This window comes from Pimephales promelas, chromosome 3 (genome assembly GCF_988280905.1).
Source record: "Pimephales promelas chromosome 3, fPimPro1.hap1.1, whole genome shotgun sequence".
NCBI classification, from domain to species: Eukaryota; Metazoa; Chordata; class Actinopteri; order Cypriniformes; family Leuciscidae; genus Pimephales; species Pimephales promelas.
In genome coordinates this window covers 23,211,485-23,236,202 of record NC_142771.1, presented here as the reverse complement: position 1 = coordinate 23,236,202, position 24,718 = coordinate 23,211,485, and the positions used below count along the sequence as shown (strand labels likewise).

The 24,718-nt window shown below is 38.0% G+C and overlaps 2 protein-coding genes and 1 non-coding gene across 4 annotated transcripts; 2 read left to right on the top strand and 1 right to left on the bottom strand.

The window, feature by feature from the left end:
* Nucleotides 1-3,179: 3,179 nt before the first annotated feature.
* LOC148982011 (signal recognition particle RNA) lies at nucleotides 3,180-3,478 on the bottom strand. Its single transcript, XR_016164051.1, has one exon.
* Nucleotides 3,479-3,729: 251 nt separating this feature from the next.
* Nucleotides 3,730-7,977, top strand: emc10 (ER membrane protein complex subunit 10). 2 transcript variants are annotated; one of them, XM_039687499.2, is made up of 8 exons: nucleotides 3,730-3,883; nucleotides 4,047-4,113; nucleotides 4,204-4,316; nucleotides 4,439-4,552; nucleotides 5,005-5,189; nucleotides 5,674-5,767; nucleotides 7,021-7,123; nucleotides 7,681-7,977. In XM_039687499.2, exons 1-7 carry the CDS (start codon nucleotides 3,788-3,790, stop codon nucleotides 7,105-7,107), a joined length of 756 nt encoding a protein of 251 aa, XP_039543433.2. In that variant the 5' UTR covers nucleotides 3,730-3,787; the 3' UTR covers nucleotides 7,108-7,123; nucleotides 7,681-7,977. The 2 variants fall into 2 exon arrangements, with proteins under 2 accessions (XP_039543433.2, XP_039543432.2); XM_039687498.2 differs by lacking the exon at nucleotides 7,021-7,123.
* A 4,383-nt stretch (nucleotides 7,978-12,360) lies between these two features.
* LOC120489306 (tripartite motif-containing protein 16-like protein) lies at nucleotides 12,361-23,757 on the top strand. The gene is made up of 5 exons (XM_039686046.2): nucleotides 12,361-12,600; nucleotides 20,550-20,585; nucleotides 20,787-20,849; nucleotides 20,939-21,078; nucleotides 22,826-23,757. The coding sequence occupies exons 1-5, from the start codon at nucleotides 12,546-12,548 to the stop codon at nucleotides 23,234-23,236; spliced, it is 705 nt and encodes a 234-aa protein (XP_039541980.2). The 5' UTR covers nucleotides 12,361-12,545; the 3' UTR covers nucleotides 23,237-23,757.
* The last annotated feature ends 961 nt before the right edge of the window (nucleotides 23,758-24,718 follow it).

Genomic DNA, 24,718 nt, shown 5'->3' with positions numbered 1-24,718 from the left:
AATATGACATGACAAAACACTGAGGTAATAGGATAACTAAAACAATAAAAATGCAAAATGTATAACACTTAAATTATGGTGTAAGACGCTGAACTCATCGGTCACAAGATGTCCTGTGTACGGTCTTTACACAAATGTATTTGACAGCAAAACAGCAGAGATCAGAGTTTAGTCACGTCCCTGTGTGAATGCTTGAAGTGTACCGTTCAATGACACTCTGTTCAGCTTGACACCAATAAACGCTCTTTTGAACTTTAATTTGGGGGAGAGAAGACTGGGCAGAGACTGTGCTATTTATAGAAAGTGCAACCTGAGAGGCCAGCCCATTCTCACCCCCAAGGCGTCACCTGACTGACGCCTTGGGAAGCATTTGACCATGCTTCAATATCTGACGCTTTAGGCGCCCTTTGGCGTCAGTTAGATGACGCCCTAGGATCGCGTGTACCCTACCCCCACCCCACACCTAAACCTAACCGCGTCCTCTAACTGATGCTTTCCTATAGCGTCAGACTCAGTTAGATGACGCCGTAGGATCGCGTCATGTAAGTGATGCTAAAGGGCGCCTAAAACGTCAAATATTGAAGCATGGTCAAAGGTGACGCCTTGGGGTGAGAATGCGTTTGAGAGGCAGGTGTCGAGGAGTAAAAGGTAACGCTTCCTTTTACAGTACAGTACTTACAGTGTACCTAGATAGAAGTACTGGCTAATATAAGGTAAGTACATGGAACAGGGGTAGGTTTAGGTTCAGGGTTAGTACTAGTTATTACCCAGTAATTGTAGTTACTAAAATAAGTACATAGTATTTACATGGGTAACTGGACTGTAAAAGGAAGCGTTACCAAGTAAAATTACACAATATTACCAATGAGAGGATCGAGACGGAAGAGACTAACATACAACCACAAGCACAAGACATATGCAGCAGAAAAGAAAGTGATATATTGAAGACAACAGCCAGGAAACAAGATACTTCATGCTTCACAGTGCTAATTTAATTTATTTGATTCAATTAAACGTAATATGGACTCGATAAAGAAAATATACATCATATGTCACAATGTACCAACTCTGATTATGAAATGTAAGCAGAAAATGTTATAGGCTACAGCTTTATAATAAAATGTCACCCCAGAGTTTAATGGCACATAGATGCCTTCATAGTGATGAGATGGATAATTATAGTTCTGCAGGAGTGTGGGGCTTCACTATTGTCTGAGGGCGTGCTGACAGGCAGCAATGACTAGATGGAAGAGATGTATATTCATTTCAAAGTAGGAATGTCTTGGAAATCACATGGCAGGGGTGCATGGAAACAGTCCATTAATCATACAGGCTCTCTTAGAGATGTGTTCAGTTCTGGAAATGCCGATACGCCATGCTGTATCACTTACCTCAGCGTCATCTGATTAATGTAATTGAAAGGGTGTGCGTCTGTTTGTTTTTTCTCATGCCTTGGATCTTAATGGCAATCCGTGGGTCCACTGAGTGGTGCAAATAGGTACACTATTGATTGGGAAGGAAAGAGTGTGAGATAATCAGTAACGTTGATTTACAGGACAATAGGCACAGAACAGTACAGAACAAAATGAGGTTGTGGAACACAACAATTGCGTGCTACTGTAATCGACTGTAATCAATCTAAGATAAATTTGATCAACCCGAGGCCCTGATGGCCCATTCTGTTGTCGATGCGGTTATTATCTTATTGGCTCACTACAATGACAGATATTGAGGAAAAGGAGTAAGTTCTCAGGTGCATGGCAAACATTGCAATATTTGCGTAGCCATAACTTTGGTCATGGTAATGTTTGTAACAGTTTAAACAAGAAAACATTTGATTGCATTATAAGTCAGACCCAAGGACAACATCACAAATGATTACTTTATAAGGCAGGGTATTTCTTTAATGGACACTTCTGGCCCTGTGGGCATTTTAGAAAATAAACTCTATAAACATTTCCCACACTGTAACTAATTTATTCAATTCGTCATTTTCCGCACTGTGACTGGTTTATTATATTTATCATGTAAATATGCATCACTGAAGACTTCTTATCATTTTTTCCCTGAAAGTTAAGAACATTTTCACCACTCTTCAATTACTAATGCATCTTAAATGATATAATGTGATATAACACATTGCTGCCATAGTATTGCTGCCTCTAGGTTAACTTTTGATGCCAGATTGTTGGTTGTGATGGAATGATGTCATAACAGAGTGATATAATAATAATAATAATAATGATTTGCATACTTTTTTCACACAAAACACTTTATACTCTTTTTGTTAAGATTAGTGTAGTTTTTTTTTGTAGTCAATCTAGTACAATTGTTAAAAATGTTTTGCTCATTGTTAATTCATGTTAGTTAATGCATTAACTAATATTAACAAATTAGGCCTTATTGTAAAGTGCTACCATAATAATACTATTGTTTTGTCAAATTATCAAATTTGTTTTGTAGTGGGCAATGGCATTTCCTGTTACTAAACTACTCTCTAGTGTCCAACTCCTGTCATTACATTTTCTCTACTTGTGACAACAGGTATAATGAAGTTAACCATAAACTTTAACACGGAGAGAACCCTGTAGTCTGTACACTAGCGCACAAACGTTAAGAACTAAACGTTAAGAGCTCTATGTCTTTCAAGCATGTGTTTTTGTCCAGTTTACTCGTTAATGTCTATTGGAAATCCGTCTTGGTCTCACAGAGTGAACCCTGTTGGTTGCAGTCTCAATGTGATTAGTCAATCATACAGCGACATCTTTCCTAAAACACACAACAAAAACACTTAATTTGCAGAAAACTGGACCACTGAGTGTGGATTAACCGTGGGGGGAAATCTCAAAAATTACAAAAATAAGTTGAAGATTGCGAACAGCGACTCCTATTGATTCAGTGATTCGTGTTGCATAAAATGCAGTTGTAATTCCATTTCGTCAACAGAGAGGGCAGTACATAGTTTATTTTCTGGCCACTATAATGGCATGAAAATGAACCAGATATTGTGTCAAAAATTAAATTAATAGCATCCGTCAACATATTTTTACTTTTGGAAGTAGAAAAGGTTGACTTCTGTACCAAAAAAAAATTAAAAGTTCTACCAAAATGGTTAATTTAGAGCTCAATTGATTCAATTCCTTTTAAAATGAGAATCTGGTTTAAAAAAAAAAAAACTCAAAAGACTGAGTCCCGCTATATTACTCAGGCTGCACTGCAGTGTCTATTCACAGGCGCGGTCCCACTACTGATCGGCACGGGGGCTTTGACCTGCTCCGTCTCCGACCTGGGCCGGTTCACCCCTCCTTAGACGACCTGGTAGTCCCGGGCTCCCCCAGGAGCACCATATCGATACCGAACTTAGTGCGGACACCCGATCGGCATAGTCCACAGCAGCCCAGAACCCCTGAGCTCAAGCGGTCCGCCAGCCTCAGCCTCCCAGTAGCTTGGATTACAGGCGCACGCCACTGCGCCCGGCGAAAGAACTGCCGATTCTAGTAATACTTCAACGTGACTGCGCTCCAGTGTGCAGCGCGCCCTCTAACGGCTGCAAGGAAACACCAACGGAAACAGAGAAAAACGATCAGTTTTAGACTTTAGACATAGACTTATGATTTTAGAGCCTAAACAAGATCTAGATAAATGAGGATACAACATTTTTTTAAAGTAAAGCAATAAATAAAATTAAACAAAAAAACTGTGAAGACTTTTAATGTTTTTACGACTTTTATTTTGAAACGCTATATTTCCGTTACTAAGAGAGGAAGTCTTTCAAGGAGGCCACAAAATGGCGACGATAAGAGTCTTGTCGCTTATTCTGTTCGTCCTGTCAACTATTACGCTGTTATGGACACAACCTGGCGAATGCAATAATGGTCGAAGGGTAAGTTGAATATTTTCTTTGTCCGTTAAATATCATTCTCGTCATGTGTATTCTGTGCGGATTTGCTGATTTCTTGCATACGTGGAGCTTGTTAGCATGCTAGGCTGCTGTCTGATGTGCCTGTATGCGTAAGTTAGTGAATGTGAATTGTTTTGTTTGACAGTTAGGAGATGCGGTAGACACCGATTTCAGTGGATTCTCTGTGCCACTAGAGCACGCATTTGAAATAGGTGAGTATTAAGGTAAATATTAAATAATTAGCCTGTCTATATAGTTAATGTCTCTCTTTGTAGTGTCGTGACTGCTGGTTTTTGTTTCAGATGATGTTCCCAGATTTCGCCTTCGTGGTGCCCTACAGTTCAGGGGTGGAAGGGAAAACGGTGTGTATCTCGCACAAAACCAGCTCTCTGAGAAAGACAGGAATACAATGAAGGTGAGAACCTGCTGTTTTTTTTTTTAGGAAAACAAGGCTATTTGTTGTAAAGGATAAAATGTCATGACCTTGTCTGCTGTTTCTCTGCTCTAAAATTGTATTTCTCTGCCCTTGTCCTTCAGGATGTGGCAGCAGTTGATGGTCTCTACAGGATCCGGGTGCCTAGAGTCTCTCTACAGGTGGACCGGCAGACAGAGAGACAGTCTGAAGGTTATATTACTGCGTTCGTTAGAGCTGTAAGTCAACCTCCTGCAAGTATTAACATTAGATATATTTGAATTCAAATATCAGTATATACATGTTTAAAAGCTTGGGGTATGTAAGAATTTTATTTAAAGAGGTTAATTTATTTATTATATTCGTTAAACTGATCAGAGTTAATTATAATGTTACAAAAACATTCTGTGTCAAATAAAAGCGGTTCTTGTGCACTTATTATTCATCAAAGAATCCTGAAAAAAATGTATCATGGTTTCTACAAAAAATATCAAGGACAGTGGTTTTCAACATTGATAATATTAATAAATGTTTCTTGAGCACAAAATCAGCATATTAGAATGATTTCTGAAGGATAATCAATAAAAAAAAGTTATTTTAAATTGAACTATTTCACAGCATGTATTATTTATATAATATAAACTTTTATTACATATTATAAATCTGGTCTCTGACTTTTTTTTTTTTGCAGTGCTCATTAGTGGAGTCCCACCTCAGTGATGTCATCACCCTTCACACTGATGTCAGCGGAAATGTCATCGGCATTTCCATTGTGACAATCCCTGGTTCTTGTCGTGGAATAGAGGTGGAGGATGAGGTTGACCTGGAAATTTTTAACACAACAATAAGTGTTATGGCACCTGTCACTGCACCTGTGTGAGTGCACACACACACACACACACTCTTATGCTTTTACACTAAGACTGCAATTTCAGTTACTATGTCTACACTAAATTTATAATTTATTGTTAAGAGGAAAACCCCTTGAGATGTGACATCTCGATTTCGAGGGGGCCTCAAGAAAAACATACTTCACACACATCCATACTAACAGAACAAAGACAAAACTACTATATCTTTACTAGTGATTCTTAGCATTTTCTACTCCAAAGCACATTAATGTATTCGTATAAATAAACGATCTCAAAGAATAGGATGGCAATTATACACTGAAATAATTGTTAGACATATTGGCCCCTCTTGGAAGTCTGCAGGCCTCATAGTGGGTTGAGATTCACTGGTCTACACATTTACTTTATTGTTTGAAGAGTATGCAAACAGTGCACCCACAAATTGCATTGTCTGCATATGTTGTCATCAGCTCCTTTGGAAATTAGTTTGTCTTGTGCCTCTTATTTAGACCCGAAACAGCACCCTACATTGAGAGGATGGAACAGGAAATGGAAAAGAAAGGCAAAAACCCACAAGAGCAGAAATCCTTCTTTGCCAAATATGTGAGTATTTTTATTTAAAGCTCCAGTCCATAACTTTTTTTGGGTTGAAACTTATCCAAAATAAATTGAGCAAGTACATAACCAGCCAGTGTTCAAAACTCTCTGCTTGCCTTAGCTCGATTCAAAGCGGTAAGCTTGTAATAATGTTTTTAATTCCAATGGTACTGGTGGGTTTCTGCGGGAAATTTGAGCTTGTCTTTGAGTCATTACATCACATCTGCACACATAAAGAAGGAGTCTCAGATTTGGAACAGAGATAGCGACAAAGAGGAAAAACTATGGACTGCAGCTTTAATTCTGTATGATGTATGAGACTCATTACTGATTTGAGTTGTGCCAGTTTTTACTTGACTTTTCTGGGAAAGTTCAGTTAAAGCTGCAGTTCATAGTTTTCCTCTTTGTCACCATCTCTGTTCGAAATCTGCAATTGCAATTATTCGCGTAATTATCAACATTATGTGTTTTGTGCCTCAGCACAGCGCGGATGAATCCAATGTTTGAGAAGTGTGTCCAGCTGTCAATCACCGTGCCGGTGTGGATCTGCCATCAAATTGGTAAGTTTAATTATATCAAGTGCTGTGAGAAAATTCCTCTCACACAATATAGCTTAGCCGAGACTCCTTCTTTATGTGTACAGTTGTGATGTAATGACTCAGACAAGCTCAATTTTTCCTGTGGATTCCACCAGTGCCACTGGAATTAAAAACATTATTGCAAGCTTACCGCTTTGAATCGAGCTAAGGCAAGCAGAGAGTTTTGAACACTGGCTGGTTATGTACCTGCTCAAATTTATTTTGGTAAAAAAAGTCAAATAAATTTAATTTAATGTGACCATTTTTTCCAACTATGTAGGTAGTAAAAATGTGGAACCTTATGTTCTATCATCTCATTTATATTTTCTCATCTTTTATTTCACCTCCTTTGTGGAATAACTGCTTTCCAAATGGCCTCTATTCCTGCTAATAATTTTAATTTTTTGATTCTACTGTGTCTCTTTAGAATTAGTTTGTGTATCAGTGGACTGCAATTCCCATGTTGACCGTTTTTTTTTTTTTTTTGGGTGCATTTTGTTATTTTACGTCTGAAGCTTCTGGTCTGTTCCGTCCTTTCCTAAATACAGCTACCAGTATTAATGTCCCTCTTTGTAATCGACCACTAACTCTCCTGCAGCGTGTGTCGTGGTTGGCTGTTCTGCATTCTCAATGCTGTGTCTGTGCTGTGTTGACTTTGTGCTGGTCTGTGCTGTGTTCCAGTGGTATTTGATTCTGGGAGGTGCAGTGTTCCTCATGGCCACCAGTTCAGCACAGACCCCACCAGGGGGTGCCAGAGAGCAGAGCTGATTTCCATTCATTTCAAGTACTGAAACTCATTTAAGCCTATTTGGTTACTCTGTCACTCCCGCTGCATTTCTCATTGTGTGTGTATATGGGTCTGAACAAGCACCCACATGCACACAAACTCAAATCCTCTGATCCTTCCTCTTTTTCAGCTTTCAGCAGTGTTCATTTGTTTGATGTGCTTTTTTCGTGTAGGTTTCTTGCTGGGTCATGACCAAATCAGTGGTGTTTTGATCAAATAGGGTCTTTTGACCAGTAATATTAGCAGGTGATAGTCTCACGCTCAGAGATGTTCATGACCCACTCTGCTCGCTTCACTCTTTCCTGTTCTCTCAGTCTCATTTCTCCCTCATAGTGGAAAGTCATTTGTAAAAAGCAGTAATGGTGGAGGTTGGACAAAAAGAGAGTAAGGAAGGATGAAACTGAAATTGATTTGCTTGGGAAAACTTGCCAATTAATCCAAAAGCCTGTAATCCTAGTCATTGACTCCGGAGAGGAACCGTCATGTTGCATTTCAAACTGCTAACAAATATGTTGACAACCTTCTTGTGTGTTTTTTTTCTCTTTCATCACCAGTGGATGTATATTGTCCCTCTTGTTCTTTTCCTGATGATGTCTGGAGCTCAGGATCAGTCTGGAGGCGGAGCCGGAGGAGGGGCGGGCAATGGAGGAGGACGATGATCCCCGCGGCAGCAACAACTCCTGTAAATAATATTTAAAAGCAGATTTTGAGTTCACTGACACGCATCATGGCATGTACACATTTACAAACAACGGATTGTTCTGGAGAAATAATAATTGAAAAGCTTAACTTATAACTGCATTCTTGGATTGTTTTTACTACTGATTTAATAAAATAATTTGATGACCATTCGAAGTTGTCGACATTGTTGTTTACAGAAGTACTGCCATTCATATTTGTAATGCAAACACTTTGGAAACTAAAGCCGTGGTCACACTAGACTTTGAGCACGCAAAATTTCTACGGACCCTGCAACAGTCGCAAAATGACATCCCATGTTTTTACAAAAAATGTAAAAATATGCAATCTACTCCACTTTACTGCAATCCTGCAGATTTAAAGTTTGCGTCTTTTTACTGCAGCTAAAAAAATCACTATGGCGTATCATTCTTTTAGTCACACGTCTTCACGTGAGATTAATTTGCAGGGCAGAGTTTACCGAACTTTAGGGACTTTTTTTCCCAATTATATTCAGAAAAAGGCGGCTCATGGCAACAGTTGGTTGAGATTAATCTTCAAAGTTTGACTCTCAATTGACATGGCTCTTCTCTGAGATTTTATTCATCCTCTCATTGCTACTTCATAAGATGTTGCCAGTTGTGCGGCTGTTGGTGTGTGTTTGCTGTAAACAGTGAACGTGGGGATGGAATGTTCTAGATCGACTCCCGCAGACCATAAGCTCATGTCCCCTTTCTGTGGCTATCTTTGTCAGCTGTCAGTCATTCTCAGCTTGTGGGCCTGTTTGTCTTGGGTCCGTTCATGTATAACTTTGGCAGTGTGTGGTAAATCTGGATCTTATGAGGCTCAGCACAGACAACACTCAAACGTGTTCCTCTAAACCCTTGACCACACCACACACCCATGTTCTCTGAAAGATTTTGTAGTCCTGTGGAGCAGGACGAGTCAATGACCTTTATCAATCACTGTCAGTCTCTTTTTTCCAGGCCAAAGTCATGGTTAAACTCAGAAGCAAGCAGAACAGCTTGAATGAATTTCAGAGTCAATGACAAGTAAAGGGAGCTGCTCGTATTCCAAGGTCTGACACCTTTGTGCTTACTTGCCTCTGTAAACAACCCTGGTGGGCTAAAATATACCAGGTCAAATGACCAAGCAGGAGACCTTCATTTGTTTTCCCGGCTTTAGCTGTTAAACTAATGAGAAGTAAAACATTGTACATCTGACTTCACAAATCTCAAGCGTTTAGCCCTTTCTAAGTATTTGGTATTAGGTTGTGAAATTCTCTACAAATAGATCATTCAGTGAAGAACTATCATCACAGCCCTGATGAATGTGTGGATACCAAGAAGTACATGAAACTGAGACAGAACAGTGGTGTGTGTGTGTGGCGTCATAAGGGCATTTCTCTCTGGCTCACTCTCTTTCTCGCTCTCCGTCTGCCACTGTATTTGTCTGAACACGCAGAGGAGGACACAAAAAGCCCAAATAAGAGAATAACAAACACAATTAGATATGCTAGTTTTAGTCAGTATTGCATTTAGGTCACAAGTTATTCAGACTGAAATATTGTTTATTAAAGGAAAAATATTGTTTTAAATCCCCCACCCCCAGCCCGGTAGAAATGTACAACTTTTGCTAATATAAAGTCTGATTCTGAATTCAGCTCCACTTCAAATATGTCCACAAGAAGAATTGGATGGCATATGAGAGTAGAGCACATAAACATGGCAGGAAAAGGAAACGGAAGCCTCTGTTTAGGAGAGGCCTCTGTCAGTGGACCGTCATAAATCTCACATCCTGTCACTGTATGTTCAGCTGTGTCGCCATGACTACCCGTTACTCCGAGAGCCAGGGATGCCCCTGTGATTTTAAAGTATTCTGGGCTAGTGTTTACAGCAAAGGTTTAGTGTGAGGTCTCACGGTTTTGATTTTGCTCTATTAACACATTGGCGGTTTTATATTATATATATATATATATATATATATATATATATATATATGAGACAGAACAGTGTCTCATATAATATAACAGTGTCTCATATAATATAACAGTGTCTCATATATATATATATATATATATATATATATATATAACCCAGCCATCGGGTTACATTTTTTTAAATTACATTTTTAACCCAACATTTGGGTTTGTCCATATTTAACCCAAAGTTTGGCTCCCATCACCATCCCTTCACCCCCTCCTTGTCTGCCTCCTAAATCTCCTTCTTTTTTATTTTATTTACCTTTATTTTACCCAGGAAAAAAATCACATTGAGATGACTACAATCTCTTTTACAAGTGAGCCCTGCGGCCAAGAAGGCAGCACACGTAGAGGATAAATTTACACAGGCAACAAGTAACAAACATACAGGGATGCACAAGAATATAAAAATAAAAACAGAAAATCATATTTTAAATCAATCGTAAACGTGTTGAGAAATTTGACCTAGGACTTGAACTCAGTATGTGAAATAAAAACCTGTAATTTTAGCTGATTTTGCAACTCATTCCATGATGTTGGAGCACTGTAACTAAAAGCAGTTTTGCCAAACTCTGTTTTAGTTTGTGGAACATCATACAGTATGTATCTACTTGATCTTAGATTGTATTTTGATTTACTGGGTGCTAAGAGTGTAGTTAAATATGAAGGAGTGTGTCCAGTTATTGATTTCTACACAAAGGTTTCTCAACCAATGTTTGAGCCTTCTTGTGTTAAGTGAGGGCCAACCAACCATTTCATATAATACACAATGATGTTAGCGACAGAGTACTTTGCATGCAATATAAATCTCAGTGCTGAATGATACACAGAATCCAATGATTTCAACAGGGTCTTTGTGGAGTGTCTGTAAAACACATCTCCATAATCTAAAACTGGCTAAAAGGTAGATTTAACCAGCCTTTTCTTGGCTTTCTTTGTAAAGCAAGTGCTGTTCCTAAAGAAAAAAAACAGCTTTAATTTTAATTTAGTGAGTTTAATATGCAAATCAAAAGACATGTTTTCCTCCAATATTTGTATGAGGAAACTAATTCTATTTGCCTGCCTTGTAATGTGTGGAGCTGCGGCAAGAAATGTCCAGGCTTACGAGTTAGTAAAAAACATGTATTTAGTTTTCTTATCATTTAACACTAAATTCAATGTGTGTAGATTGAGCTGAATATTTTCAAGTGCTTTTTGTAAATTTAAAATTGTCTCGGCAGTAGATTTTGCAGAACAATAGATAATGGTATCATCAGCATACAGGTGTACTTTTGCATTAATAACATTTTCACTAAGATTATTAATATATACTGTAAACAGCAAGGGCCCCAAAATAGAGCCCTGTGGCATTCCAGAATTAACAGTAAGTTTCTCAGACATGTAGTCATTGAAAAGTACACTCCTGTCTGCTTATTCAGTTGCGTAAACTCAGTTTTTCATTCATCATGTGTTCCTTTGTTTGAATTTACCGCCACTAATCAGTTTCCACAGACAATCTTCACAGCTGTTTGTCATTAAGTTCATGTGTATTTAAGTTCTTCTCCTTCACTTTGTTGGTCTTTTGCATTTAATGCACACCCTGTTACACCGTTTGTGGTTTACCAGAGTTTACTATAATAATAGAAACTGGAATCTTTATCTTGTGACAATATATTTTGATAATAGTTACTTCTGATTTATGCAGGACAGACAAACATTGTGCCGGTTAACTTACGAACCATTGTCATTCCAACAACGCTATTTTGGCTGGAGGTATGGTTAGGGTGTCTCTTAAAGCATCTTATACATTCACATACCCACACAATGTACAATATTTTAGCTAAACATAGCTTAGTTGCCACCTATTAAAATTCCACCGGCTAACTCTCAGGTCTTCAAAGTGGAAGGGAATCCGTTTCTCCTTACCATGTTAATGGGAACCGAGGTGCTAAGAGTGAGAAGAATTAGAGAGGAATACACCTGTCTCATTTATCAGGAATGAAGATTGGTTAGATACTTACATAATCCACAGTCTGCTTTCAAGCATTAAAGTTGGTGATAAAAAAAATGATTCATTACAAAGAGATAATGTGCTGTAATACGGTTCAGTGGATCCACCTCAGATTAGTACATATTTGTTGTTTTTACAATCCTTTTGTTCCATTAATTGATATTATCATTTTTGGAGGCAAATGAGATGAGAAGTTCTGCAGCTAAGTGTCAGAAATAAGCTCATTCTAAATCTTCAGCTTCTTATGATACCCTGCAGGTCCATTTTGCATCTCAGTTTTGGCAAAGTTGCTGTGGATACATAACATTTCCCACAACATAAAAAAGGTCAACCGAATAATGTTCGGTTTGTGTGTGACAGACACCGTCAGACGCCCTGCTGAACGATGGGGTCAGAAAACCTATTCTTTCTTCTCTTTGTATAAAAAAAAAAAATAAAACACCTTTTGTACAAAACACTTTCAGTGAAATAAAATAGCATGCTATTTTCTTGAAATCTTTGCGCTTTTCTTTTGTCATAAGATCTGCTTCATATGCACAACTGTGTGTATGTGTGCTGTACTATATCCTTTTATTGGCTCATTTAATGGTACACGTGAACTTCACAGGGTTTAAGTGACAGGATCAACCTCGTGTTCACCACCTCAACCACCTACAGACCCCCTCCCTATAGGCAGTGTCTTTTCCTCCCCGCCTTTTCAAGAGGGAATAAGAAGGGAACCCAGAGACTGAGAGACTCGGAGTCAAAACAGACGCTCATCCAACCCTGCAATGCCCAGTAGTACCCCAAGCACCAACGGAATCATGCCTGAAGCAAAGAACGCAGGTAAGGGCTCATTACCTTACCAATATCAATGTACTATTTTCCATACAGGCTCACCTGTCAGCCAGGACGCCTTGTTGTTGCTTTCTGCCTCAATTAAGCTAAGAACTGTAACTTTCTACAAATGCACCATTGGATGTTGCTTGATATTTTTAAATAATCTGGCACTCTAGAAGTAAATAAGTAAAACTTGTGCTTTATATAAGTAAAACACTGCTTTAAAGAAGACATAATTATGTACGTCAATTTTCACATAGATATAAATGGAGGGAGGACAACAGAAAAAAAGTGACGATCTAAAATCAAATGTACAAGTCACTTAATAAAAAATAAAATAAAAACCCAGCAAGTGAGGGCATAAGAAAATTAAGTTTCCAGAGGAAAAGCCATAGTAAACAAAGCCTATATTGGTTATGGTATAGATGGCATAAAATGATAAATATTTGTTTTATATATATATATATATATATATATATACACTGTGTGTATATATATAAATATATGTATGTATACATTAAAAATTATAAATATTTGTTTTATATATATATATATATATATACTGTATATATATATATATATATATATATATATATATATATTTTAGTTTATCATGGTATAGCACAAAATTAAAAACATAAAATAACCTAACTGATAGGTATAATTGAAACCGAAAGGGAAAATAGTGTGTGTGTGTGTGTTAACCATTTTTGTTGTGAGCTAAATCTGACAAAACCTCTTTTTAGGGTAGTGCTCATTTGAGAATAAATAAATGTATATAAAACCAATAGTAGTCTATGGAATGCCCTTATTGACAGAGCTAAGTAAATATGTGTGCATGTGTGTGTGACCGTAGTCTGGAATGTATGGATAATAATTCATCTCAGACTATGGAATGCACCTGGTAATGCAAACACACATCTTTCTGGGCACTTCAAACCGAGTCTACATGCCTAGGACCAGCAGTATTTACAGCTCTGGTGACAGTACCCAAACTAAAAGTGTCACCACAATGCTGACTTGATGGAAGGTTATTCTGACGGTTTGTGTGAGTTGCGTTACGTATGCTCCGAGAAAGCTGGGATCAGAGGTACACAGGAAAGACAGCATGAGGAGAGGGCACCTTGGACATTATTGTCATACTGTTACTCTCGTCTGCACAGGAAAATAATAATAGTCTTTACAGACACAAAGAGTTTAGCAGCTGCTCTACTCAATCTTTCGACAACAAATTATAATAAGAGGAAAGATGCTCATACAAGACCACTCTCTCTTGGCCCTGCATGTATTTTAAGATAAGCATGTTGTTAAACAACCTTTAGACTCAAGCAGTCTTATCACTTACATACTATTTAAAGTGTTTTAAAGAGGTCAAATGCGACATATGTGCACATAAACAAGGCTTTTACTCAGCATTTACAAATACTGTAATGTGTACGCCCAACTCTATAAGTTAATCATTGCATATTTAAAATGTTTCAATATCAGTCAGTGAGATTTATGTATTTGTACAGAAGTAACCTGATCTGCATTCATCAGACGAATCTTCTTTCAGGTGTTATATTTGCACGGGTACCTCTTTCACCCTTCTACTTTAACACTTTGTTCTCATCTGTCATCTCAACAACTCTCTCTTTCTTGCTCTTAATTTCATTTCAAGTTTGTATTAAAATGTAAAATGATTATTCATAATTTTCAATTAAATATAAAATAAATATATAATTAGTAAACATGTCAAATTAAATAATATAATTTTTAGTATTGCCTTTCACCTTGTAAACACCTTATTAAAAGTTGAAAAGGGGCTCCCTGTGATTTATTATGAACTTATCAATGATGACATGCCGCCTTCTTGAGCACAGGAATAATGAAGTGTAAAACCCTCCACAGTAACTTATCTCCACCCCTCTACCGTTCTTGTATGCCTCCTGTGATTTAGCCAAGTTGGGTCTGACTTACTGGGCATGGCAGTATTCGGCAAGATCAGTCACCACATGCTCATGAGACATCATAATTCTCAGGAATCTAAGTCAGCATGGAAACCAACTCAATCTCTGTTAAGAGAGATCTGATCTAACCAGTACACGAGAACGTCTCTTTTCCAAGCATGTCTTTCTCAGGACTGTAATGTGTCACACCTCCAAAATCTCCCTTTACAGACATGAATCCCTCTATTTGTGCATCTGTCTGTTCATGTTATTTTCCATTCGGCCTGTTTCAAGTAAGCAATCAACAGAAGGCCGACACTCAGCATGAGCTTTTCAACACTCGGGGGGCCAGGGCCACGAGATCATATCCATCGCCTTCCCTCTCAAATCATCATGCATAGCATCTCATTGATCCAACTACCAAATATGAACCATCCCATGCCCATAGCGCCTGGGTGCATGGCAGGGGTTGGCAAGACACGCTACGGACGTGTCCAACACACACAACTCGCTTTCTGCACTGTCATCACGAGCAAAAGACACTAAAGCCTAGCAAAGACCCTGAGGTCAACAACATAGCTGCAGATGCTAAAAAGAGGTGAAGTTCAAACTTACTCAATAGTAGAAGGTTGTTCCAGTTTAAATGATGAAAGTTTTATTGTAAACTAAGATTCAATAAAAGGACAAAGTTAAAGAATTTTTGAAACTATAACATGGATAATATAACAGATTTTACCATGATGTCATGCTCATGGTGTCCATAAGTGTGAATGACACAACCGTATCAATCTTCACTACTCTTACACGTTTGTAATTTCCTCCAATGCAAACAGTCTTATTTTTTTAAACAGTCTTATTTTCCAGTTTTACAAAAAATAATATTAGTAAAAGTAAAAATTAAGTATATATATATATATATATATATGTATATGTAATACATTTACTTGAGAAGCACTATTTTTGTAAGACATTTAATTTTTTTAATATAATCTTGAATTATGTTTGTATACATGTAACAAAAAAATTTATTGATAAGCATAAAGCTCAATAAATTATTAATATTTTACTACAATATATTGTTTTTATCTACAATATATATGTAATAATTAAAAAAAATTAAAACAGTCTTTTTAAAAAAATAAATAAAATAGATTTAGGGTGATATGGCTGATGGCCTGCCCTGGGTGGGACCTCCTGCTGCTGGAAGAGGTGCTAGTGAGGCCAGCAGGGGGCATTCATCTGTGGTCTGTGTGGGCCCTAACACTACAGTACAGTGATGGGGACACTCTACTGTCAAAAAGCACTGTCCTTCGGATGAAATGTTAAACCGAGGAGATTGGTTGAGGAGATTCCCCCTTCCTTATAAATCGATAAAAGCGATATATGTACGAAGCGAATTGATATTATTAGGTATTGATTTTTAATTATGCATTGCATTGTGTTTTTAGAGTTAATTAGGACATATCATGAAAATCTGACCTTTTCCGTGTTCAAGTGCTATAATCCGGACCCCAGTGCTTCTATGAACACAAACGTGAAAAGTGACAACCCAGTATCTTTGTTTTGGTAAGCCTTTCTCTGCAAGCATGTCAAAAAAAATTAGCCAATCAGATTTTGTTCCCTTTCTGACGTAGGAAGGGGATCTTATCATAATATTACCGTCCCCAATCATCAGAAACGCTGACCAGGGGCTGACGCTCGGCTCTATGATTGGGTGTTATCAGTCATGACGTATCCTTCCCTGATTCGCCAACCACTGTTAACACCGGCACGCGCATGCCCAGTGTTGGTGAATGGTCACGTGATCCACGTTTTCAATCGTTTTAATGTGGACGGAGATAATACGCAGATAAAACGCTGGTGTGGACGGAGATTGTATTAGTTTTAATTCTCCGTTTTTAAACGAAAACGCAGTAGTGTGGACGGGGCCTAAGCAGCCCTAGAGGTCAATCATGGATCAAATCGATCCACCACAGCACACAGCACATATTTTGAGCTGTTCTATGCATTTGAGATATGATGTTTTCCTCTGTGCAAAACTTACATTTTAGAGGTATATTCTAAATCTGTAAATGTTGGAAAGTTGTGCAAGTATTTCCATTTTGCTGCTAAACTTCACATTGAACGAGCGCAACAGGAGTGCAATAGCCTAATTCTGACTTAAATATACGGTACACTCACCTAAAGGATTATTAGGAACACCTGTTCAATTTCTCTTTAATGTAATTATCTAATCAACCAATCACATGGCAGTTGCTTCAATGCATTTAGGGGTGTGGTCCTGGTCAAGACAATCTCCTGAACTCCAAACTGAATGTCAGAATGGGAAAGAAGGGTGATTTAAGCAATTTTGAGCATGAGATGGTTGTTGGTGCTAGACGGGCCAGTCTGATATTTCACAATCTGCTCAGTTACTGGGATTTTCACGCACAACCATTTCTAGGGTTTACAAAGAATGGTGTGAAAAGGGAAAAACACACCAGGGAGAAACCCCTAACTTGAAGAGCTGTCAGTGCGTCTTTAAATCGCGTGAACAGAGACTCACCGAGACTTTCTGACTTGTTTTATTTTAGAGGTCTGCTTCATGACCATGGTTATAGTACAGTATGCTGGCTGTTCTGCTCGACCCCTCCCTCTTGTTCTTTCTGAGTCCCTCCATACCAGCCCCTATAAGGGAGAGGTCCCGAAGAGAGGGTGAAACAGGCTGACTGATGGAGTGACCTGTCAGCAGCAGTTGCTAATCTCTGGCCCTGATCCCTTACCACCTCCGTTCCCTTCGTTCCTCTACCATCCATTCCTCTATAACTGCCTGTGTTTAAGCCCAAAGGTATTAATGATATTTTTTTTGTGCACCTGGATTATTTCTAAGATTTCATTTCATGTGTTAAACTCTAGTAAAGATTAATGACTGCACCACCATTTTTCATTATCACCCTCCATTTGATCGAGCTTGTATCTCATAATTACTTGATGGCCTCAAGGGCCTGCTTGTCATGATGTGCATAGAGCATGTGTGTCTTCAAGATGTATAACATATAAAAGAATTGAAGGTTGATCAAAGATTATAATGTTGGCGCTTGGCGATGATGATCTGTTTTCAGTGATTGTCACCAAGATCACAAACAGTGGTGGGGGATCTGAACAGGTGTACAGAAGTCGCTGTCCTGTATGCATTGGAACACAGCTGACCCAATCATTTAGGGCTGCACGCTGTCACGAAGATCCATAGTGATGCCAGTCACCTCTGATGGGGATATCTGATTTCACTGAAAGTGAGACAAAAATTCTGCAAGGTTTCACTTTCAGGCTTTTTTTTTTAATCAGCCGACAGAAGAACCCTACACTGAAAATATGACATGGTTACATTTTATTTTAAGGTGTCCATGTTAGAGTGCAATTATACATTTAAGTACTGAGTAATAATAATTAACTACACATACTTACTATAGGGTTGGGATTTGGTTGTAATTATATGCATATATAGTTATTATTACAGTAACTACATGTAATGTGTAACAAGGACACAGTAAAATAAAGCGTTAAAGTGTTAGTCTTTTGATCTAGCGATATAGCACTAACATATTTAAAAACATTGAAAGATTTCTAAAAATATACCTTAAAGCTACACTGTGTGATTTTTACTCCCATCTAGCAGTGAAAAGGTATATGACCATCCAGTGAATATTAGTTTCTGTTCCTCTCAATTCCGATTTCGTTTTAACTCCTACGGTGGCCAATATAGTCCAAGATTAACATGGCTTCCAGTTCGACCTCGTTCATGAGTGTTAACTCAAACGTAAACGCGAAAGGCGAAGCTTGAATTAACGGGTATGTCCCTCTTTGGCTAATGTACTTTCAAGATGGAGGGGCAACATGGCGACCAAGAACCCCTTACCCGTATGTATTTTGAACGTCATATTGTACACTTGGAATACTTTATTACTTGAACGAAGTAAATATACATTAATGAGCACATATATCTTTGAAAGAACTAAGCGTTTTTAGCTAAGAATAAACTAAAAGAGTTACACAGTGTAGCTTTAAAATAAGATTCATTTATTTGAGAAGCAAGCAATATGTATACACATTTGTATTTTGCCCAAATATTTTAACATATATAGGCCTATATATATACATATATATTTGTGGTAAAAGTGCAATACTATAAAGATACATTCTCTGAAAATATAATACACAGTCTTACTCGTCAAGTAAATTTATCCTCTGTTAAGAATTTGTAAAAATTTAACTGAAAAAAAGGAGAAAAATGATCTTTGTCGGAGTTGATAACCTTGAGGTCAGTGCTCTGATATACAATGCAACTGCAACTCCACAGAACCGAGTTCGATTCCCAGCTCAAGATCCTTTGCTGATCCCTTGCCACTTGCTCCACTATGTGGTTTCCTCTCTTATCTCTGTCCAGTCCAATAAAGCAATAAAAAACCAAAATATAACCATAGAAAAAGAGAATTGCCTCTCAAACCAGCAACCTTTCGGTTTTAACCACTACATTGCTCTTTTTTTAGGACACTAGAAATCTAGTTGTACAATTCATTGTTACAGTGACCTTCTCCTCCTCAGGCACTTTACACTTAAATTGACAAACAAGTTGAACTAATACACTTAAAGGAGAACTCCGGCGAACAATGAACCTTTGGTCTAATAAAACATCGGTACATAGTCAACCGTTCTCTGAGATTTGTTTTCATGATAATCGAATGTAAAGAGTTTTATCTCTAAAAACTGTTTAGCGTATAATGCTAGTAATGGGGGCAGAAAGTAAAAAGAAATCGCTAGTTTATACCACTAACAAGGCTCAAAATAGCCCCACACTAACGCAGTAACATAATGAGGCTCCATACATACAAAACGAAGAATTGAGAACTTTGTAAGTGTACAGACCGTTTAATAAGAAGATACTATATGAAGACAGTTCACTTCGTGTATACAGACAGGAGCCATCTTAAAAAATAGTCTCGATAAGTCGATCCCCGAACGCCTTGCTGAGTTATCTGAACTCTATGAAGTTCAACGAACTTCTGAACTGTTTATCTGAACTCTATGAAGTTCAACGAACTTCTAAACTGTATGAACGGCGTTCGGGGATCGACTTATCGAGACTATTTTTTAAGATGGCTCCTGTCTGTATACGCGAAGTGAACTGTCTTCATAAAGTATCTTCTTATTAAACGGTCTGTACACTTACAAAGTTCTCAATGCTTCGTTTTGCATGTATGGAGCCTCATTGTGTTACTGCGTTAGTGTGGGGCTATTTTGAGCCTTGTTAGTGGTATAAACTAGCGATTTCTTTTTACTTACTCAATGCCCCCATTACTAGCATTATACGCTAAACAGTTTTTAGAGACAAAACGCTTTACATTCGATTATCATGAAAACAAAACTCAGAGAACAATTGACTAGGTACCGATGTTTTATTAGACCAAAGGTTAATTGTTCGCCGGAGTTCTCCTTTAATACCACTGAGCAATATGATAACCGAAGGGAGGGAGCAACTAATGTTAATGTGACATTAACAAAAGAAGGCAAAAATGTGGGAGCACTAATGCATGAGCCAGACGACCGCAGATGGTTTTCTGAGAAGGTGCTTGTGAAAATCAGCAACAGCGAGAAAAGTGTTAAACCTTCAAGCCCAGTGCTGGACATGAACATGCCAATAACACCATGGAAATTAAGTATTCTTAGAAACTGCTGTCAGAGCCTATGATGTGTGTCCATGGTGAATGTAAGTTTAGGCCTAGCATGCTCTTTAGATGTAACATAAACCCTGACAGGCATGGGTAAACTATATGATGCAGTGCTAACAACAGTGGGGGAAGATGAATGGCATACCATAGGGTGATACATTGCACGCGAGAGGTAAGGAAGGGGGATCAGAAAAGCAATGTATGAAATGGAAGATCGAATGCTTGTGTAGTGTCAGTGTAATCCTAAAACTGCCCATTGCTTCATTTAAAGTGGTTTGAAGTTAACCCTGATGTTAATTTATGTCAATTTTCACTCCTACAGGAAGAAAAGGATCAAGAAAAGAAGCAAATCATGCAGGTACTTGTGAACCATGCAGTCCTACAAAGACAGCTGTTGTCTTTACACCTCTCTTAATAGTGTTAATGGGAGTGGATAATAATACAATGGAGATCGCCTGAAGCCTAAGCCACCATTAGACAGCTGACATTCAAATAGGATTGTGCAGTCGTGGTAAAAAATATAATGACCTTGTTCTCTTTCTTCTCCCTTCCATCACAGCAAAGGCACCACCGTATGAGCCCAACATCACCGAGCCCAATACTAGAGCTGAGCTGATGAAGTGTACGCATCAGCATGGGACAGTCCTTTTATATGGTTCTGTTTTGTAAGTTTATAGCCGCTTGTCCTCTGAAATGTTATTTCTCTCTCAGACTGGATAAATCTTTCTCTGGATGACAGAACTGCTCAGAAAATGTTGTGGCTCTCAGAAGGTGGGACCAAAGTCTCACGAATGTCAGAGGAAGTGTGTCCTGTTCTGGACAGACCAGAGAGATATGAACATTCACCACAGGTATGTAAAGCCAGTCTCCTCTATCTGTCTCTATTTTTGTTGCTGTTGTTGTTCCAATCTGTAGTATAATATCAAAAATCCATTTTATATCCTCTCATGGATATACAGTCTTTTAGTACTGTCTTTTTTATTTATGCTTTGATTAAATATGATTTGATCAGATTTAATTTAAGTGCTTATTCACATAAACATTGATCAACAAAAACATGACTTAAAGACAATTATGACATAAAGATACCAATTCGTGAGAAAACTAGTCAAAATGATGACATAAGAAATCAAAATCTCATATTGTTTTATGTTATAGTTATTCAGGTCAACTCATACTTATAGTTCACTCAGTTCAAACTTCTGAATCTTTTCTAACTGATCTGACTTACGGTTCTGCATTTCTTTTCTAAATGAAATGAATTTCGTCTAGCAGACGATCAAAACCAGGAAAAGTCCCATAGACCTGCATTCAGGGGGACAAAACTTTTACACAAAAACTCTAATAGAATATTTATAAACCACCAAATTTCTATCACTAGCAAAAGTTAGCAACTATCTTACATGCTAAAACATGATAGCAACATGCTAATTCCTGCTAGCAATATGCAGTAAGTCTATCTATCTATCTATCTATCTATCTATCTATCTATCTATCTATCTATCTATCTATCTATCTATCTATCTTCTGTACTGCTTTCAAAACCTTCAAAATTTCAGCTTTATACTTTAAACTTAAAGGGTTAGTTCACCCAAAAATGAAAATTAAGTCATTAATTACTCACCCCCATGCTGTACCAACCCCGTAAGACCTTCGTTCGTCTTCGGAACACAAATGAAGATATTTTTGATTAAATTTGAGAGCTGTATAACTACCACATTGGCTCCTAAGGGACTGCCTCTTGACGGCCCAGAAAGTCAATGAAGAAAATGTTTAAATATCCCAAGTGACTACCGTGGCTCAACTATATGTTTATCAAGCGACGCGAATACTTTTTGTGCGAAAAAACAAACAAAAATAACGAGTTTATTCGACTATTTCTTTTCTTCATTGTAGGCCAGAACGAGACTTCCTTATAGATTTCCACGACGCATGCGCGAGAATTGCGATCTGCTCACACCAGCTTACACCAGCTTAGATCGCAATTCTCGCGCATGCGTTGTGGAAATCTATAAGGAAGTCTCGTTCTGGCCTACAAGGAAGAAAAGAAATAGTCGAATAAACTCGTTATTTTTGTTTGTTTTTTCGCACAAAAAGTATTCGCGTCGCTTGATAAACATATAGTTGAGCCACGGTAGTCACTTGGGATATTTAAACATTTTCTTCATTGACTTTCTGGGCCGTCAAGAGGCAGTCCCTTAGGAGCCAATGTGGTAGTTATACAGCTCTCAAATTTAATCAAAAATATCTTCATTTGTGTTCCGAAGACGAACGAAGGTCTTACGGGGTTGGTACAGCATGGGGGTGAGTAATTAATGACTTAATTTTCATTTTTGGGTGAACTAACCCTTTAAAATAATCCTTCAAATTGAAAACTCTCAAAATTCAAGCTTTTAACACTTTTTTTAAACTTTCTGGTCGAGTCTGAATGATCTGTTTGCAAATCAAACTGATCCAGTTCTCAAAGTTCAACAGAAGATATGGGTTTAGAATGACATGAGGGTAACTAAATGATGACAGAATGTAATCTGTAAGACTGTCATGGTCAACATGTAGTAAGCACATAACTGACTTTCACAACTGACTATCCTCCTGAAGGTGCTGTGTAAGGAGGGTCTTCTGGACAATCGTGGGTACTGGGAGGTGGAATATGAGGGCTGGGTGGTGATCGGGGCAGCGTGTGAAAGCGCAGGGAGAAAAGCTAAGGATGGCTCATGTGGCCTGGGAGAGAATGACCTTTCATGGGGTGCTGGCTGGGCCGGATCCTGCTACCATGTCTGGCACAATGGAGAGAACACAGAAATCCAGGCTCCTCTCTGCCCCGTCATCGGCATCTATGCTGACCAGCCAGCTGGCATCATCAAGTTTTACCTTGTTGAAGAGGGAGAGAACGGCTCCAAGGAGGTCAAACTGGTTCATCGATTTGCATCCAAAGTAAATGAGAAGCTCTTCCCTGGTTTCTGGGTGGGCAGGAACTCCTACTGCTGGATCCGAAAGAAGGACCAGTAAAGAGGGGGATACCTGAAGAGAAGGAGGGGTTGGAAGAATTATTGTAGTTAGAGACAGTTTTTTCCCTGTTGTAAGGGTGATGTAAGGAAAAGAAGAGGATGCAGGAAAATTCTATTGGTAGGGAGAGTCAGAAGCAAAAAAAAAAAAAAAAAAAAAAAAAAGGTCTCTAACTACAATAACAAAATTAAACTGTAAATGGAGACTTGCATTCTAAACCTGGTTGGTTCAAAAGTGTGCATCCTCATAATATATTACTTTAACCAGTAAATTGGTGTTGCAGTAATCTTTATATGAATGATTTTGAATAGTCACTGTTTTCATTTTATATTCCATGTGACAAATGCAGATACTGTAGTGAATATTTATTTCTGTGCACTAATAAACCAGTGCAAAATAATACTAATTTGTGTTCTATATGAGTGGTGTGTTGTTTTTATTGCTGACATGTCATTAAAACCAGGTACATGGTTTTGGAGGGCTTCTCAAAGAGTCAAGGTTTGGCTGGTTAGCCTGACCCAGTTAACCCCTGCTTGTACACTCTAAAAATGCTGGGTTGTTCTGTAAAATAGGGACAAACCCAGCCATTGGGTTAAAAAATTAATTTAAAAATGTAACCCAATGGCTGTGTTCGACCATATTATACCCAAAATTGGGTTAAATCAACCCAGCAGTGAGTGTTTAGAGTGTAGATGCTGTAAATTAACCATGTGGGACCACAAATAATTTTCATCCATTGATGGACATTCAAAATGTATTTTTGATAGAAAAAACAATATTTCTCTATGTATGTGTGCTTGAGGTATCACCAGCCACAAGAACATACATAGAGTAATTTACACATTTATGTCAAATTTATTTTTTACATTTGCTTAAAGAACTGTCAAGCAACTACCATTGCGATGAATGGGACTGACATTTGAAGTGGGAACGGGATTGCCTAATTTAATCTGTTCATCATATTGCGATCGAGTGAGTCTGCAGAAAATATTGGAATAAACCACTCAAATCATATGGATTGATTTAACGATCTTTTTTTACCTTTTTGAAGTGTCAATATGATGTGGTAGTTGTGTAGCCGTCAATGGAGGGACAGAAAACGCTAAGATTTCATCAAAAAAAATCTTGCAGAAGTCTTATGGGTTTGGAACAACATGATGAGTAACTAATGAATTTAATTTTTGGGGAGTGAACTGTCCCTTTTAAGATGAATGGCTTTGTCACTACATGAAAAAGCCAACACCGCCCTCTGCTGGGCACCAGAAGCATATCTTCCTCAGAGAGTTGCTGTTTTTTCATTCAGACTTCAGCGTACTCAACCACACCAAGACAAAAACTTTTAGAGGAAAATAAGACAAAAAAGGCAACAGGTTTCAACAACAAATAACTTTTATTCAAAACGGATTTACTTAACCATTGAACAGTTGTGAAATGTTTAAGATGAACACAGCTGGTTGACATCTGTAGTGTTGTAAACCCTCATAT

Bases quoted from the DNA above. Each gene is read 5' to 3' on its own strand.
- emc10 (XM_039687498.2), top strand. From the start codon at position 3,788: ATGGCGACGATAAGAGTCTTGTCGCTTATTCTGTTCGTCCTGTCAACT. The intron at 4,317-4,438 runs GTGAGAACCTGC...CTTGTCCTTCAG, and splicing joins AAGACAGGAATACAATGAAG to GATGTGGCAGCAGTTGATGG. The intron at 4,553-5,004 runs GTAAGTCAACCT...TTTTTTTTGCAG, and splicing joins TTACTGCGTTCGTTAGAGCT to TGCTCATTAGTGGAGTCCCA.
- LOC120489306 (XM_039686046.2), top strand. From the start codon at position 12,546: ATGCCCAGTAGTACCCCAAGCACCAACGGAATCATGCCTGAAGCAAAG. The intron at 20,586-20,786 runs GTACTTGTGAAC...CTTCCATCACAG, and splicing joins AAAAGAAGCAAATCATGCAG to CAAAGGCACCACCGTATGAG. The intron at 21,079-22,825 runs GTATGTAAAGCC...ATCCTCCTGAAG, and splicing joins GATATGAACATTCACCACAG to GTGCTGTGTAAGGAGGGTCT.